The sequence below is a fragment of the Oratosquilla oratoria genome, chromosome 12, assembly GCF_046742065.1.
Source record: "Oratosquilla oratoria isolate Oo_2021 chromosome 12, ASM4674206v1, whole genome shotgun sequence".
NCBI classification, from domain to species: domain Eukaryota; kingdom Metazoa; phylum Arthropoda; class Malacostraca; order Stomatopoda; family Squillidae; genus Oratosquilla; species Oratosquilla oratoria.
Genome location: NC_134788.1, coordinates 56,708,169 through 56,724,453, shown reverse-complemented (window position 1 = coordinate 56,724,453; position 16,285 = coordinate 56,708,169). Strand labels below are relative to the sequence as shown.

Sequence of the window (16,285 nt, the reverse complement as noted above, 5' to 3'; positions counted from 1 at the left end):
AGGTCTTCTGTCTTTTTTCCATCTGGTCCAGGCTTTGTCTCTTTTGTCTTTTAACTCCCTACAGCTTTTGTTGTACCAGCATTTTACATATTCTTTTTCTTGTTTTTGTCTTGGGACATACTTTTCCACTCCTTTTTTGTAAATTTTTGTCAAAATATTCCATTTCTCTTCTACTGTTGTTTCTTCTTTGTATATTTCTTCCCAGTTTTCTTGTTGAAAGAATTCTCTTATTTTATCAAAGTTTGTTTTTTCATACATCATTCTTCCTTTTCTGTATTGTTCATTTCTTTTCATATATATTTCTTCATTAAGTTCCAGTTCAATCAATACGTGGTCACTTTTACTTATTGGTGTTTTATATTCAATTTTGTCCACTATTCTAGGTTCGGATGTAATTACTAGGTCTAGTTTCGATGGCTCTTCATTTCTATACCTAGTGTTCTCCTGTATCCATTGTGTCATTGTATGGTCAGTAACCATCTCGAGTAGAGCGTTTCCCCATGAGCCGTCTCCACCCTTTACTGTCATTTCTTCCCAGCAGATTTCTTTGCAATTAAAGTCGCCCATCATAACTATTTTTCCTCCCTCTTCCATTATCTTGTTTAATGTTATCTTTGTGTCCTCTAACATACTTTTATGTTCACTCTCTTCCCATGAGGCTGTTTTTGGGGGCACATAATTTATCACAAACTTTCTGTTCTTCTTATCTCTGTCTTCTACTTCCATCATTATCATTTCTACTGTATTCTTTCCATATGTGACACCCTTCACGTTTATATCCTTCTTAGTCAGGAACATAACTCCACCCCCTTCCTTTTTCACTCTGTTTCTAATCCAATAATTATATGCATCATGTCCTACACTGTTGGGTGGTAGTGGACCTTTTAATTTTGTTTCTACAATTCCCATTATGTCTGGTTCTTTTTCTTTCAAATAATCATTCAGTTCATTCAATCCTGTTATTAATCCATCTATATTTGTGTAAGACACTCTTAGTTTTCTGTCACTTCCATTGTGTTCTCTGTTTCCCTTTTGTTTTTCTCTTGTATGTCGACTTTCTTCAGTTTCATATTCACTATTCTCCAATAGAATCTCTCTTTTTCTGACTCCGTTCTTATCTCGTTTTTTTTCCTTTGCTTCAAGTCTTTTCTGTTTTTCTTCCTCTCTTTCCTCTTTATTCATTTCCCTTTTTATCCATACCTTTTTATATTGTTCACTTGTTGCTAGTTTCCCTGTTTTGGATAAGATATTCTCAGCCGTAGTTTGTGACCTGAATTTAATCTTGATTGGTCTGGTCTTGTCTGTACTATATTTCCCTAGCCTGAATTTCTCTTCGATTTGTTTCATTATTTCTGGTTCATCTTCCTGAACTAATTATAGTAAATTTCTTACTTTTTCATTTTCCTCTTTGATTCTTGTGGTTCTATCTGGGTTATGTTTCTCTTCCATTCCTAATATAATTATACATTTCTTTTTGTCTGCTAAGTCTCTTACTATATTCTCCTTCTGTCTCATCACTTTAATAACTGAGTTTTCAGTTTGTTCATTCATTTGCTGTCTGATTATGTCAGTGAATGCAACCTTGCTATTTTCATGAATTTTTTTCCAACCCTCCTTGTTCTCCATATTATTCTCCTTTAAGACTTTATTCTCATCTTTTACTTCTTTTAACTGTTGTTTTAATTCTTCAATTTCCTTAGTTAAGTTTTTGTTCGCCCTCTCTAGTTCTTCCAATTTTTCAATTCTTCGTATCATACTGTCAACATTACCTAACTTACGTTCCAAGTCCTCGATCACCTTATCAACTCTCTCCTCTAGTCTTATCAGTCGGGGGTGGGGTGGGGGGGTGGGGGTTGTGTCCCCCCCACCCTCTTTAAATCCCTGGAACATATTCTCGTCACTTTCTACTGTATTGCTCCTCTCTATACTTCTAATCTTTACATTTTTATTAGCCATTTCGTCATCACTGAGCTGGTCCGGTGGTCGTTTCATGTTGACCTTACGCTTGTCTGCTTGGGCCAAGTCCTCCACTTCCTCATTTCCTTCCATTTCCCCAGCAATCCCTCCCCTTCTCCTCTTTTCCTACTTACCTACTGCCCCACGAGCAATTTCCCCCCACCCTGCAAATACAAAAAGGTACTTCTCTTTGAGTTGGGATCCACAATCGGCACTTTTCTTCAGAACGTTCTTCAAGCCGTCCGTTCGTTGAAAGTGTGTGTGTGTGTGTGTGTGTGTGTGTGTGTGTGTGTGTGTGTGTGTGTGTGTGTGTGTGTGTGTGTGTGTGTGTGTGTATTTACCTAGTTGTATTTACCTAGTTGTATTTTGCGGGAAGGGGAGCTATGCTCGTGATGTCCCGCCTTTGTATCTTGCAGTGTCTAGTTTGTTTTTAAACTCATGAATGGTTTTTGCGCATACTATTCCATTGTCCAGTTTGTTCCAGTGTGTGTGTGTGTGTGTGTGTGTGTGTGTGTGTGTGTGTGTGTGTGTGTGTGTGTGTGTGTGTGTGTGTGTTTATAGTTACAAGGGCTGAACAATATTATATACAGGATCATGACTGAAAAGTTTGAAAACACTGTTGTACCCCTTGAGAAAGCCAAGCCTCTCTTCCCTATTCTTTGACTGTCTTTGGACTTACTTTCGTCTATGAATGGTATTGACAAAGGCATATTCAATCAGTGAGCAGAAGATGAAGAGGATGCCAGCGAGGAACCACCAGTCAAGCACTTTCACATAGGGGACCTTTGGCAGTGCCCCCTTGGCATTGCTGGTCATTGTCACAAATGTCAGGAGCGTGCTGGTGCCTGTTGGGAGACGGGAAGGGATGGTGGACATAAGGTAGAATGCAGGTGGGGTGAGACATGTGTGGTGTGACCATCAAGGTCTAATATATTAAGGTTTGCATTTGTGGAAGCTGAAAGCTCTCAAGAAATGGTAAGGTTTATAGGTTTTTCTTAAGCTTCAACTTTACCTAAGAATTGACATCTTTATATTGGTGGGTAGGTTGGAGTATTTTAATGATTACAATCCTGACCGCCTTTAGTCCAGGTTCAAACCCCTAAATTGAACATAATTGCATGGTGTTGTCAAGAACCTCTTCAACGAGAGTCTTCCACACAACTAAACAGAATTGTTTATATTAGTCAGAAAAAACATTTACAAAGGCACTCAGGGTTAAGAAATGGCTACAAAATTCCATAAACTCTTCCCCTCCACATTTCCCTTGAAGGCACTACACTCACTAACCTAATGTAATCCTGGCTGGTGCTGCAGCTGGATCAAGCCAGAAGGACACCCAAGAAACGGTGACTAAGAGAAGCCCTGGTAGGTAGTAGTCAAGCACATAGTGACCACCTGCCCGCTGCAGACAGAACTGGATCCCCAGTCGGCTATACAGATGTTGCCCTGAAGCATACACACAAAAAGTAGAGCAGAGAGTTATGCTCTTATTGAAATCACAGATTGCTATCAACCACTGTCTACTACTAGAACAAGCAGTTTGATTTCAACCAACCAGTGAGAAGACATGACTTGTAAGCATTGGTTAATTTGAATATTCTTAAAAAAAAAAAAAATGTAACCTTATAACAATACATATATCAACCAGTCAGTGGAAGTAGACGTCACAGCAGAGTATTACCTCATTGACCTTTCGTCTTCAATGCTCATAGTCTTTACTAACCCATCTCTAAGGAGTCACCCCTCCCACCCCAAACAACTTCCGGCATGCTCGATCAGCTTGCCTCAACCACGAGTTCCGTGGCCAATAGCTGGGTCTCCTCCAGTCACAGTTAATCTCAGTCAAGACCAACCCATGGACAGGGTCAACCTCATGGAGGTGGGCCACATGCCTGTATAGTCAGAGTTGGTGTTCTAATATCTGGCAGGTAACTGTTCCCATATCAGCCTCACAGAGTAGTTGCTGGTTAGACACACGGTCATACCAGCGATATCCAATGATTCTGCATAATGACTTAGTACCAAAGGCATTCTTCAGCCACCCCCTCAGATCACCATTCAGTGTCCATGTCTCACTGCCATACAATAAGATATGGATCAGTAGGGTATTGATGACCTAAAATTTAGTCTTACTCAGATACCGACAACACCAAACACTCTCAAGAGAATTCATAGCATCGTAGGCCAGCCAAAGGTGACGATGTACCTCTCTGGCTGAATCTCTAATGCTAAGAATCTAATTACCAAGGTATATAAATATACACAGATTTGACTGTGCCGTCCAACAGGCCGCCAAGTGCCTGGATCTTGCTCTTGATCCAGGAGATCTCGAGACACGATGGCCCAGACTTGTCGTGAAATATAATCCTGCCTATGCTAGTATTGAAAATGTCGGGGCAATGACACAACCCTCCCTGACCCCCGAGGAGACTGGGAAGAAGTCCGACATCCCCCCCCCCACAACACTTGACAGCACTCTCACTATCTGAATACAGCCCTGCAATAAGATCCGTAATCCCGGTGGGAACCCCACATAATCTCAAGAGTTCCCATAGTGTCTTTCAGTGCACAGAATCGAACACCTGTAAGGGGCTGGTAGAAAAGAGGGTAGAAAGAGGGGTAGGAGATGGATTGTTGCATCTTATAGGTAGGTTGTTTGTAAATAACAGCCCAAGTGAGCTGCCTTGGTCCACTTTGTGTAGGTAATGTAATAGCTGGGCTCGGGAGCTCAAATATATATATTTACATATTGCTGAAATGACACCCCTTTGTAACCATAGTGAGAATTATACAGAGACTCGAGATTATTCCAAGTAAACAATATTGCTGTAAAGGCTTGAAACAAAGAATTTGATTGGTGAAAGAGTGGAGGAGAAAATTCTAATTGGTTCACAAATGTAAGATTACGCCATTTGGAGAGGATCTTAAATATAAACTTAAAGATCATTGGACTAAGGAAAGCTAACGTATGATTTTGTATACTGTATGTGCTCTAGGGGTATTCCTTAGAAAAACCTCAGAGAGTGCATTGTGTATTCTTAATAGGACTGAACAGAAGAAAAATATAGAAAAATATGGATTTCAATTCTTTCACAGGAACATTTAGTGAAGTGAGAGGTAAAAGACTATCAATGAAGAAAACCAACACTAAGTGGAACAGGCACCCTAGAACTTGACAAAGTTGATTGAATGGAGGGAACTGGGCTTTCCAACTAAAGGAAGTGAGTCGCTATATCAATAAGTATGAGCCAATAGTGGCAACAACATGCCTTCTTGAAATCATCGTAAGCTGCAAGCAATTCACGCTGAAACTCCCGTCGGCATTCCACGAGGACCTGTAGCTCCAGTGCCCGATCAGTGGAAGACTTCTTGAACGTGAACTGCTCAGGTCTCTGAGTCTTCAATAGGTAGTCCTGACAACGTGACAGCAGTAGGTTGGCGAGCACCTTGCACAGCACGCTGACCAGTGTAACCCCACGGTAGTTATTGTAATACACCTAATTCCCTTTCCTTTTCCAGATATGGGTGACCAAGCCACATTTCCAGTTAGGAAGAATGGTACCAGACTGCCAGACTACAGTAACTACATAATGCAACCTGCGGATCATGGCCTCGCTCCCAGCTTTGAACAGCCCCGCGATAACACCTCTCAAGCCAGCCACCACCCCCCTCACCTCCTCGAGGGAGGAGGGGGGCCAGCAGATGGGAAGGTAGGGCACCAGAAGTTGTGCATCCGCAGCAGGAAGATACCCCGCAGGGGTTCTGCCATGTACAACAGTTCAAAGTACTCAGTCCAACAAGCTCTACGCCCCGCTGTGTCTGTCACGATAGTCCCATCTGCCACCCGGATCGAGCAAACCTGGGAAGTGGACTTAGAACGAAGCTTTCTCAGACCCTGGTAGGCAGGCCCAAGGTCACCTGTGGCTAGGTTCCCTTAGACCTCCTCAATGGTATCTCTTACATAACTCTCCTTGTCCCACTGGAGGGAGGCTCATATCCTGCAGTTCAGAGACCTATGCCAGTCTGGCAGCATGGCCCTTCTCTATCAGGTTCAGTGTCTCTCGCAAGACAATCCCTCTCCCCGTCCGCGGGCGCTCTCCAACACACTGCTTGGCAGCAGTGAGAGTCTTGGATTCTATGGTATCCAAAACCAATTCAATATTGCCCTTGCATACTCGCTGGCTGTCTCTCCATCCTGAAGCTTCTTGAGGTACAGGCCTGGATGGCCACCCCCACCTCCCATGATTCTCCGGAACTTTAAGCATATGCCCAGGGTAGCAATGTCAAGTCTGTGGTCGGTAGCAAAGAACACAGCACTCCGGTATACCCTCCAGTTCCTTAGTATCCTCCAACCAAGATATGATCAATCTTCTCGAATATATCACCAGTATCGGTAATCCAAGTCCAGCAGTGTACGTCTGGTCTCTGGATCCAAGATCCCGTGACTCTCAGTCTCTTAAATCTTGCAAAGTCCAAAAGTGAACTGTTGGTACTCCTGACTCCAGAGCCATGGGGACCTACGCTTTCCTCGTATCCTCCACTCTCCACTCCTGTTACTGCATTGAAGTTGCCCACAAGAGTTAGAACATCCCACTGAGGACAAAGGTCCATGACAGAGTTGAGCTTGGCATAGAATGTCTTCTTCTCAGGAGTATACACCTCTATAAGAGCGTATACAGCAATGAGAAAAATGAACCCAAGGGGGTGACTCAACCTCGTCATCATGATGCGCTCATCAACTGAAGTAACCTGCACCATGGCGAAGCGGTACTTATCCGTGATTGCCATCACCACGCCCTCCTGGCGGATCCCATCACGACGATCCGACCAGAAGTAGGTGTGATCCCCCACAACTAGTCGAGCCTTCACCCAGCCTCCAGACCTCAGAGAGCATAGTGACAGCGACTCCCAACTTTTCCAGCTCTGCTAAAAACAGTGGCAGTCCATTGTCATCCAAAAGGCTCAGGATGTTTCAGGATCCCACTCGAAGTAGGCCATGATTTCCAGGCCTGCACCACCTCTGCATCCCTGTGCACACACAGAAAGACTGACATTGGCATTTGTCATTGTCGTGTGGGAGCTAGGCCCCGCACACCTCATAAATGTGCTGCCACGAGGGGAAGGCTGCCTAACCCCGAGATAGCACTATGTTGGTGGGTATTTCCAGGCCCTGATGGACCTGCCCCTTTGAGGGTCTTCCCAGTGTGGCTGCTTATAGTGAAAACCTGACAATCGAACCCGACGGCCTAGGCATCTTCCACTCTGAAGATTGGCAGAAAGTGAAGTGAGTAGTTGTAGAAGGAGTAAAACATAGAGTAAAGAGAATTAAGCAGAACAGAGGGACAGTTTAGGTTTAAAGGAGTCTCCAGACTGGGGCAAAGAGTCACTTTTTACACTTTCCCACAGAATGCCAAACTATTTTCCTGTATCATATTTCTATTATTTTCTTTCACATAAGAAGGTCAGTACAATGATATTGGCCTCCCATTTCTCTTTCTATTGTCTGTTGACTCAGAAACCAACCCAGGCCCTTACACTTGCCCCAAATGCTCATGAACTATGCACACACATTAATTAATAAAATGCAACAGGTGTCACTACTGGTTCCACTTAACATGTACAACATTTACAAACACAAACCATACACAAATAACAGGAAGTGTAACCAATACATGACAACACTCACATCCACAAACAAATCAACACAAAATCACTCACTAATTACACTGCAGATAAATATAAATGGACTCACTAACAAACTCTCAGAGTTGTTCCACTTCCTACATAAGCACAACATACATATAGCACTTGCACAAGAAACAAAATTGACATCACAAATAACAATACCCTCATTCAAGTATTACACAACACTAGAAGAAGACAACACAAAACACAAAGAGGGACTCATAATGCTAGTACACAACAGCATACCCATCAAAAAGAGAAAGAGATAGAGAGAGAGATACTAGATATACAATCACAGACACCATCACTCAAATAATGACAATCCAAATACAAATCAAGAAAACAACATACACTATCACAAGCATACACATCCCACTAACTACATCAACCACACATGCTTTCATCCCTCAACTCCAACCACTCAACTCTTTCCCAAACCACCTACTGGCAAGTGATCTGAACATACATCATCCAATCTGGTTTACATAGGAACAAAAAAATGAAGGAGACTGCAAGAGACCATGAGGCCTACACTAGGCAGCTCCGTATCCCTCACCATCTGTCATCCACATCCATAAAGTTGACTAACCATTTCTTAAAACAACTGATAGTTTCAGCACTCACTACATGGTTACTAAGTCTATTCCATTTGTTGACCACCCTATTAGTAAACTAGTTCTTGCCTATTTCCTTCTAAAATCTAAATTTGTCCAGTTTAAATCCATTACTGCAAGTCTTGCCCTTGATCCACTTCAACACCTCTATTAGATCACCCCGCATCTAATAGAGCCCATATATCATTTTGGTCATTCTCCTCTGTTCTGATTCTAGTGAGTTGATGTACATTCTATAAGACTGAGACCAAAACTGTACCGCATAGTCAAGGATGGGTCTCACTAATGCTAGATAGAATTTGATAATTACCTCTGAACTTTTATTTGTAACCATCCTTGCAATGAAACTTAATGCTCTGTTAGCTTTATTTCTGGTGCTAATGCACTGTTTCCTGGATTTAAGATCAGGGCTCACTAGAACTCCCATGTCTCTCTTGTACTCAGTTTTCTTAAAAAAAATAAAAAAATAAAAAAGATAAAATGTTATCTAAGCTATATCTATTTTCAGGGTTGTGTAGCCTTATGTTTAACACGCTGCACTTTGAGATATTGAAGTTCAAACAGCAGATGAAAGAGGACACAAAATATTTTAACAACTCCCCAACCTAAAGATAACTACAACAACAACCTCACTTAACAACCTCTCCAACTGTCATATTCCGTGACGTGTCATGTGTCAAGTTTTATGATGTGTCATTATGTGTCACAATAACACAAAGAGATGCAAGTATGGTGCATTAAGCCACATCCTAGCAAAAGCCATATTTGCTCGCCATCCTTAATGAAAATGCCTATTGATATTAAATTCAACCAATTAGTAGGTTATCTTAAATCAGATAATAAGATTTAAACTTGAATTTGGCTATACCTTATATAAGTCTTCCAGTTACAAGGGTCTTACAAGCCAGCAGTGGAGTAGTACACAACTAGTACATTTTGTGGCTAAGGTTATAAGTTACCATAACAATGAAGAATCACAATGGCAAAAGCCGACAAGACTGAAGAAGTAGTCATCATACAAATTAGCTGTTTTTACTATTTTGTTAGATAAATATCTGTTGATGAATTGTGAGCCTTCTTCACACAAAAATAGAGAAGTGGATGGATTGTGCAAAACCTAATAGAGATAGATTAGGCTTATAAATGTAACAAATTGGCACTTGTAGGCAGTGGCATCTCCGACTCCAATGCTCTGATTACCATGCTCATGCCCTGTTCATACACTCTAATTTAATGTAAGTTAAAAGTTATATTTCTATATCATGTAAATTGAATAGTTTTTGCACCTCACCCTAGCTACTGGATTGAAGGAACTGACCAAACCGCGACCGAGGTTTGATATATCAACACAAACACAAATGCTAGTCCAAGACACCAACTCAATCATTAACCCATTAAACTCCGATGACAAGATGTCTTGTCATTTGGTCAAATAAAACAAAAAATCATAAAACACCAAAATGTTTGATCAAACACCAGAAAAAAATATGACGTCTGTCCTCGCTTCCTGCGAGGAAAGACGTCATATTTTTTTCTGGTGTTTGATAAAACATTTTGGTGTTTTATGATTTTTTGTTTTATTTGACCAAATGACAAGACATCTTGTCATCGGAGTTTAATGGGTTAACCATCATCCCCTGACATAATAATGTGTTCACCCTCCTGACAAACACAAATGTGGGAAAACATACAAAGCTTTTCATCTAATGACTTACCAATAAATATTATCATAGAGCTGGAAAAGAAAATACAAGAAATTAAGAGAACATTTATAAACTACCAAAAAACAATCAAGAGTACTCAGAAAATATAGAGAAAGGGTTTCAATAGTTTGAAACAGACCAATTCCTACCTCTGGATATAGCAGTAAACAAAATAGTAACTATCATCCAGATGGTATATACTGTAAAAGGCACATTCTCAGAGATTACAAAAAATTTAATCCCAACTGCACACAGGAGGTAGCCTACTTAAAGGGAAAAAATAGATAAAAACAACTTAAGAAAACAAGAAAAAGCATATCTAAAATAGTTTAATAGAAATGTCACAAATCGAATTAATAACAAACAGAAAAAGAACTGGAAAAAATAACCAACAAAATAGATGGAAAGAACTACAGTAGATAAAATGACAAAATGTAGAGAGCTGTAAAGATCCTCAAAAACTCAAAACTACATAAGTCCCCTCCACCCTTGAAGCAGTTGGTGTAACTCAGGGTAAAATGTCATCACCAAGAACAGTAGTGAGATATCTTCAACAAACATATCTCCAAAACTAGTTTCAAGTGCACAACACCAGAAAATAGGATATATATATATATATATACATATATATATATATATATATATATATATATATATATATTATGACAAATAAGACTGAAGGTGGAGGAAGCAGACAAGGAGTAATGGGAGATTTTTAATGCTTTAACATTTCAGCCCACATATTAAATAAAGGATCATCTAAGAAACTGAGGAAGACAATTGAAGCAGCATACACTGACACTAATAACAACATTAACCATGGAGAAGGCTTTATATGTCTAGCAAAAGCCACAAGCTTATCAATAATAAAAGAATACACAAATGAAATAACAAGCTCTCCGAGGCATCCTATGAGATGACCCGTCTATGTATAAAATCCCCTGTTATGTATGAGTTGTTAGCTTTGTGATCAAGACCCTGCGGGTCCAAATGTTAAATAATTAAAATTCTCCCATTACTACTCGTCTGCTTCCTCCACCTTCAATCTTATATATATATATATATATATATATATATATATATATATATATATATATATACATATATATATATATATATATATATATATATATATATATATAATCTGACAGTAAAGCCCTCCTTTTCAGTAGTAAAGATAAAAAAGGGGCCATAAAAAAAGACCTAGACAAATCTCAAACACCTTGGTCAACCAACCATATGAGCCTCAACTGATATCTTCATCTACACATGGTTATATAACAAAATCCTAAACACCTGAAAAAGAGCTTACATAATCCCAATCTTTAACCCAAACCCCCAAAAAACTTGCATCATACAGACCAATATCACCACTTTTCACAATATCCAAACTAATGAAAAGGCCGATGGCAGCAAGAATCTAATCAGAAATTCCCACCTCCCTCAACCAACATGGATTCAAGGAAGGTCACTCTACCAGCACTTTTCCTAAGCACATACCATCCAAAAAAGACTATTGGGACAGACATTTATAACAATGATACTTGCTGAACCCAAGACATCTCTATCAATTTCAACTATATTTCTTTTATGTTTTCATATAAGAAAAGCTGCTAATTGGTATCTGCTACCCTCCTCTTACTACTTTCACCCAGAGACATAGAAACAATTTCACAATAATACAACACAGACAACAGTCCAAAGTTTCTTCCTTTAGAGATCTATGAGGGGGCCTAAGAAGCATTGCCAGCCATAGCAAAAACTATCATAATTCAAAGAAGTAAGAAGTTTTTACAGAACAGTAACAATCCAGAAGACTGACATGATGAATAGTGTGACTCGAAGCAAAAATATACTTTATGGCTACAGAAAATACTATTTTCATAATTCTTTTTCTCCTACCATGCTCAGAGTACAAATTCCTGGGTGGGTGAAGAACCTGCTTGGCTGTTCCTGCATATGAAGTGAGATCAAATTCAGATGTGGGGCCATGAACCACCACCAGAGCTTTCTTGCAGTGTCTCTCCCTCTCAGGGTGTCTCAACTTCCCATCCTCCTCCACTTCTTCCTTGCACCACTGCAGTGTCATTTCATCAGTGCTGTACCTCCCTGTGGGAAGTAAGGAAGGCAACAAGTATGCCTTTAGTCTCTATACTACTATTTTGATGCACTTGTTGAAGTCCCTAAAAGATTTAAGGAGCTCTTGTGTCAGCAAAGAATACCTAGAGGAATGCTACTGGAATCGTGTTGTATATTTCAATACCTGTACTGTAATGTCATTCCTTTACATCTATGAAATATTCTACTTCATTCTCCTGAAATTCACGAGACTTGAACATGACAAGCAACCAAAAGATTTGAACTAATTAATGGTATGGACTGAGGTTTGCTGGGTAAAAAGACTTGAGAACTGGTGGACATGAAGGGGAGACATGAAAAGGTAGAATGTCAGGCTGGGATGAGGCGGTCTAATGTGGGAACTGCTTCAACCTCAAATAGTTCTTTTTTCCTTTTTGCCTAAGACCCCAGTTCCTAGAGCTCCAAAATATTTATTAACTACTTTGTGAGTACCAAGAGACATAACTAAAGCTAACACACATGGCCATGATAATCTGATACATCAAGATTAATTGACATATAAATAGTTGGGAAGAACATACAGAGAGAGAGAGAGAGAGAGAGAGAGAGAGAGAGAGAGAGAGAGTGATATTAAGGTCACTACATATATCCATAGTGTAACTCACAGCTTTCAATGCTGATGTCACATGTTTGCTTGTCAAAGGGAAATTTTGAAAGTTCCATGGGGCAGTAGAGCGTGGCCTGCAACCTGCAATAGGATAGTGTGTGCAACACAAGCTGTGCAATCATGAACACACAACTTCCACATTCAAACAATATGTGGGAGAAAATTATATAAACTGGGATCCATATATACAAACATATTCCATTCTCAGCCCAGTTTGTTAATTGATTGTCATCGCGTGAGTAATTTTTCATCCATGGTTATAATCTTAGCCAAAAATCTTATGAAAGTCATTATGTTTATAATAAAATAAAAATATTTCATGAGCTAAGTTCACAGCCTATAGCACAAAATGAATACAATATCATATATGGCAACTGAGTCAGTTCTGGATGCTTCCTACCATTTACTGGGTAGCCTACTCATGTGCATAGTTGATTCACAATTTATCATTTGAATATCTGTTCACTATAAGAATTCAATTTTCTTCCAGAAAATTTTCATTATTTGATTTGTATGTATATAGTACGAATATATAGGGACCCCACTACACTTCACTGCCTCCTGGTCCATGCATTTGTAGAAATAAACATAAATATGCTCTTTATCAGCCAATTATATTCTTCTCACATTGAAAATAACCAATCACAGCATCTAAGGAGTCTGTCTTGCTCCAAGACAGTCTCAAGCTATCAACTCACAAGTCATATGGCCTTTGAAAAAGAACCCCATTCCAAAACTTTACTCATCATGGCACTGCAAAATTGAATAATTCAAGGTTACTGAGATTCTTCATGATATTTTGAATAAAGTTCAGTGATAAAAACGGTCTTTAATATATAAACTTTTCATCAACAACACTGTCATGTTCCACGACGTGTCACTGACAAAAAGGGGACAGAAATAATGGCACCACAAGCTACGTTCTAGCAAAAGCCATATTGCTGGTCATCCTAAATGGGATGACCATTGATGTTGGATTCAGCCAAATAGTGGGTTATCTTAAATGAGAAAATAAGATTCGATATAAATTGTCTGTACCTTATGAATGCCCTAGTTTATAAGGGGCCATGCTGCACGGACGGCGGAGTACAAGATTGAGGTCTTTTCCCCTCAAAGATTAGAGGGCGTGTAAACAAAATGACGCTACGAAGTAGTATCCTTGCATAAGCATTTATGTTCTCTCATTAGTATAAATTGGTAATGATTGACAGTTTATAAGCCTTCACACACAAATATAGAACTCGAAGGATTGTGTGAAGCCAGGCAAATAGGGATGGAATAGGCTTATACAGACACACATCAGCACCCGTCCTTTGCACCCATTGTGTGGTCGTGGTATAAATTCAAGAAAACGCGAGCATTGGCTTTCTGTAAATCCCTCGCTCGCACTGTGTTCATACCCAAATATGATTTTTTTTTATATCATGTAAATTAAATAAATTTTGCATATCACTTTTTTTTCTTCTTCTTTTTTTGTCCGAGTGAAGATAGGAAATCCATTAAAGGCAGAATCATCACATTGGCCATTGGATTGAAGGAATTGTTCAAATCACGGCCGAGATTTGATACATCAACTCAAAAACAAAGGCTAGTCCCTGACAAATGACATTATCCAATATACTGTCATGATTAAATGCAAGATGGAATCACATATCAAAGGTTTATGAATGAAAATGTTATTCACTGCACCAAAGAAGTGCAAGACTATTCTAACTCTCAACACAGCGACACAAGTTATAGTTTCCTGTCATATGATAATTTTCAGTCAAGCAGAAGACTTTGAACTAAACTGGGTATCAATCATCTGAAACCCTGTTCCCTGAGTCAAGTACTTAACTGAAAAGAATAAAGAATAGTCTGTTATTAGCCCCCACCCCCTTCACATGCAAATTCTATTTTTAAATGTGCCACCCTCTTTCATTGAACACCTTTCAATGAGGTCACCCTTCATTTTCTGGAAGTCCACTTTTTCAATTTATTTTTCATGTTCATGAGAACTCGGACCCCTCTTAACAACCTTAACCGATTGACATAATTAATTTTGTTATTGCCTAGGACAGGTAGTTTTATGCACCGAAGGAGTAAACTCCAGTTTGAACAGACTCTCAATTGGAACACCCTTAAGGTCAGAATCTTAGCCATCAGGATTGAAGGAGTGTGTGTGATTCACCATGGTCTTAGATCACATGTTAGACTCATGATCGACAGCTATTTCACTCCCGGAAAAGAGCTCAGAGCTTATATATGGCCAATCTATGGGTAATGCTGTGACCTTACACGCACACACACACACCCAACTCCCCGCCCATGAGGGTTGGAGTAACAACCTGCAGCGCAGTTATTTACCTAGTTGTATTTTACAGGAAGGGAAGCTATGCTCATGGTAACCCGTTTTTTTTTTTTTTTTTTTTTTTTTTTTTTTTTTTTTTAACACTATTTTTTCGTCCAGTTTGTTCCAGCTATCTATCACTCCGTGTGGGAAACTATTCTTTTTCAGGCCTCTTCTGTAGCTGTCCTTTTTGAGTTTCTTTGCATGTCCTCTTTTTCTTCTGTCCCATTTTATAGTCCTCTTTATCAAGGAGTTCCTTGCCTTTCATAATCCTGTAGATGGTTAGTAGGTGTGTGCGTGTGTATTTACCTAGTTTTTATACGGGAAGTGAGCTATGCTCGTGGTAACCCGTCTTTGTATCTCAGTATCAAGTTTTTTTCTTAAAATCTTGAATAGTACTGTTTCCCTATCTAATTTATTTCAGGTATCCACCACTCTATGTGGGAAGCCATTCTTTTTCAGAAATCCTCTGTAATTATCCTTTTTGAGTTTCTTTTCATGTCCTCTTTTTTCCGTTGCCCCATTCTAATAAACTATCTCTATCTAGGATTTCCATTCCTTTCATGATTGTATAGTCAGTAGATCTCTTTCTCTTCTTTGTTCCAGAGTTGGTAGTTCCAATTTGGACAATCTTTGTTCGGTGTTAATTTGGAGAGAGTTGGTGCCATCTTTGTCGTTGTCCTATGTGTGTGTGTGTGTGTTTTTTTATATATATATTCTTTTTAGTACTGGGTGTCGCTAGTGTTGCTGCATGCGTTTTGGTCTTATTAGTGTAACTAATATTTTTAATAATTTCCTCGTCCGAATAGTCAAATACCACTTACATTGACTTTAACCCATTCAACTCCGATGACAAGATATCTTGTCATTTGGTCAAATAAAACAAAAAATCATAAAACACCAAAATGTTTGATCAAACACCAGAAAAATATGACGTCAGTCCTCGCTTCGCTCGCAGCGAAGCGCGAGCATAGCGAGGACTGACGTCATATTTTTCTGGTGTTTGATCAAACATTTTGGTGTTTTATGATTTTTTGTTTTATTTGACCAAATGACAAGACATCTTGTCATCGGAGTTGAATGGGTTAATTTAACAGGTTGAAGGTTTCTCCGACAATTTTATTGATATGTTTGTCCTCCGGTGACATATCTTTTCTGATTATCACTCCAAGGTTTCTTTCAGAGTTCACTTTTTTGACTTCTTCACCAATTCTATAATTTCTCGATATTCTATCTTTATTTTTTCCAAACT

General features: G+C 39.4%; 1 protein-coding gene across 2 annotated transcripts in view; it reads right to left on the bottom strand.

Moving 5' to 3' along the window:
* LOC143031826 (pH-sensitive chloride channel 2-like) overlaps nt 1–16,285 on the bottom strand; it is a 56,973-nt gene that overhangs the window by 19,918 nt on the left and 20,770 nt on the right. For both annotated transcript variants that reach the window (XR_012967041.1, XM_076196155.1), the window contains exons 6-9: nt 12,703–12,785; nt 11,861–12,067; nt 3,244–3,402; nt 2,636–2,801 (exon numbers count right to left, since the gene is read on the bottom strand). Coding sequence is in view for 1 of the 2 variants with exons in the window: in XM_076196155.1 (XP_076052270.1) it covers nt 2,636–2,801; nt 3,244–3,402; nt 11,861–12,067; nt 12,703–12,785 (615 nt within the window). In the remaining variant the exon portion in view is untranslated. The remainder of the gene's footprint in view (nt 1–2,635; nt 2,802–3,243; nt 3,403–11,860; nt 12,068–12,702; nt 12,786–16,285) is intronic.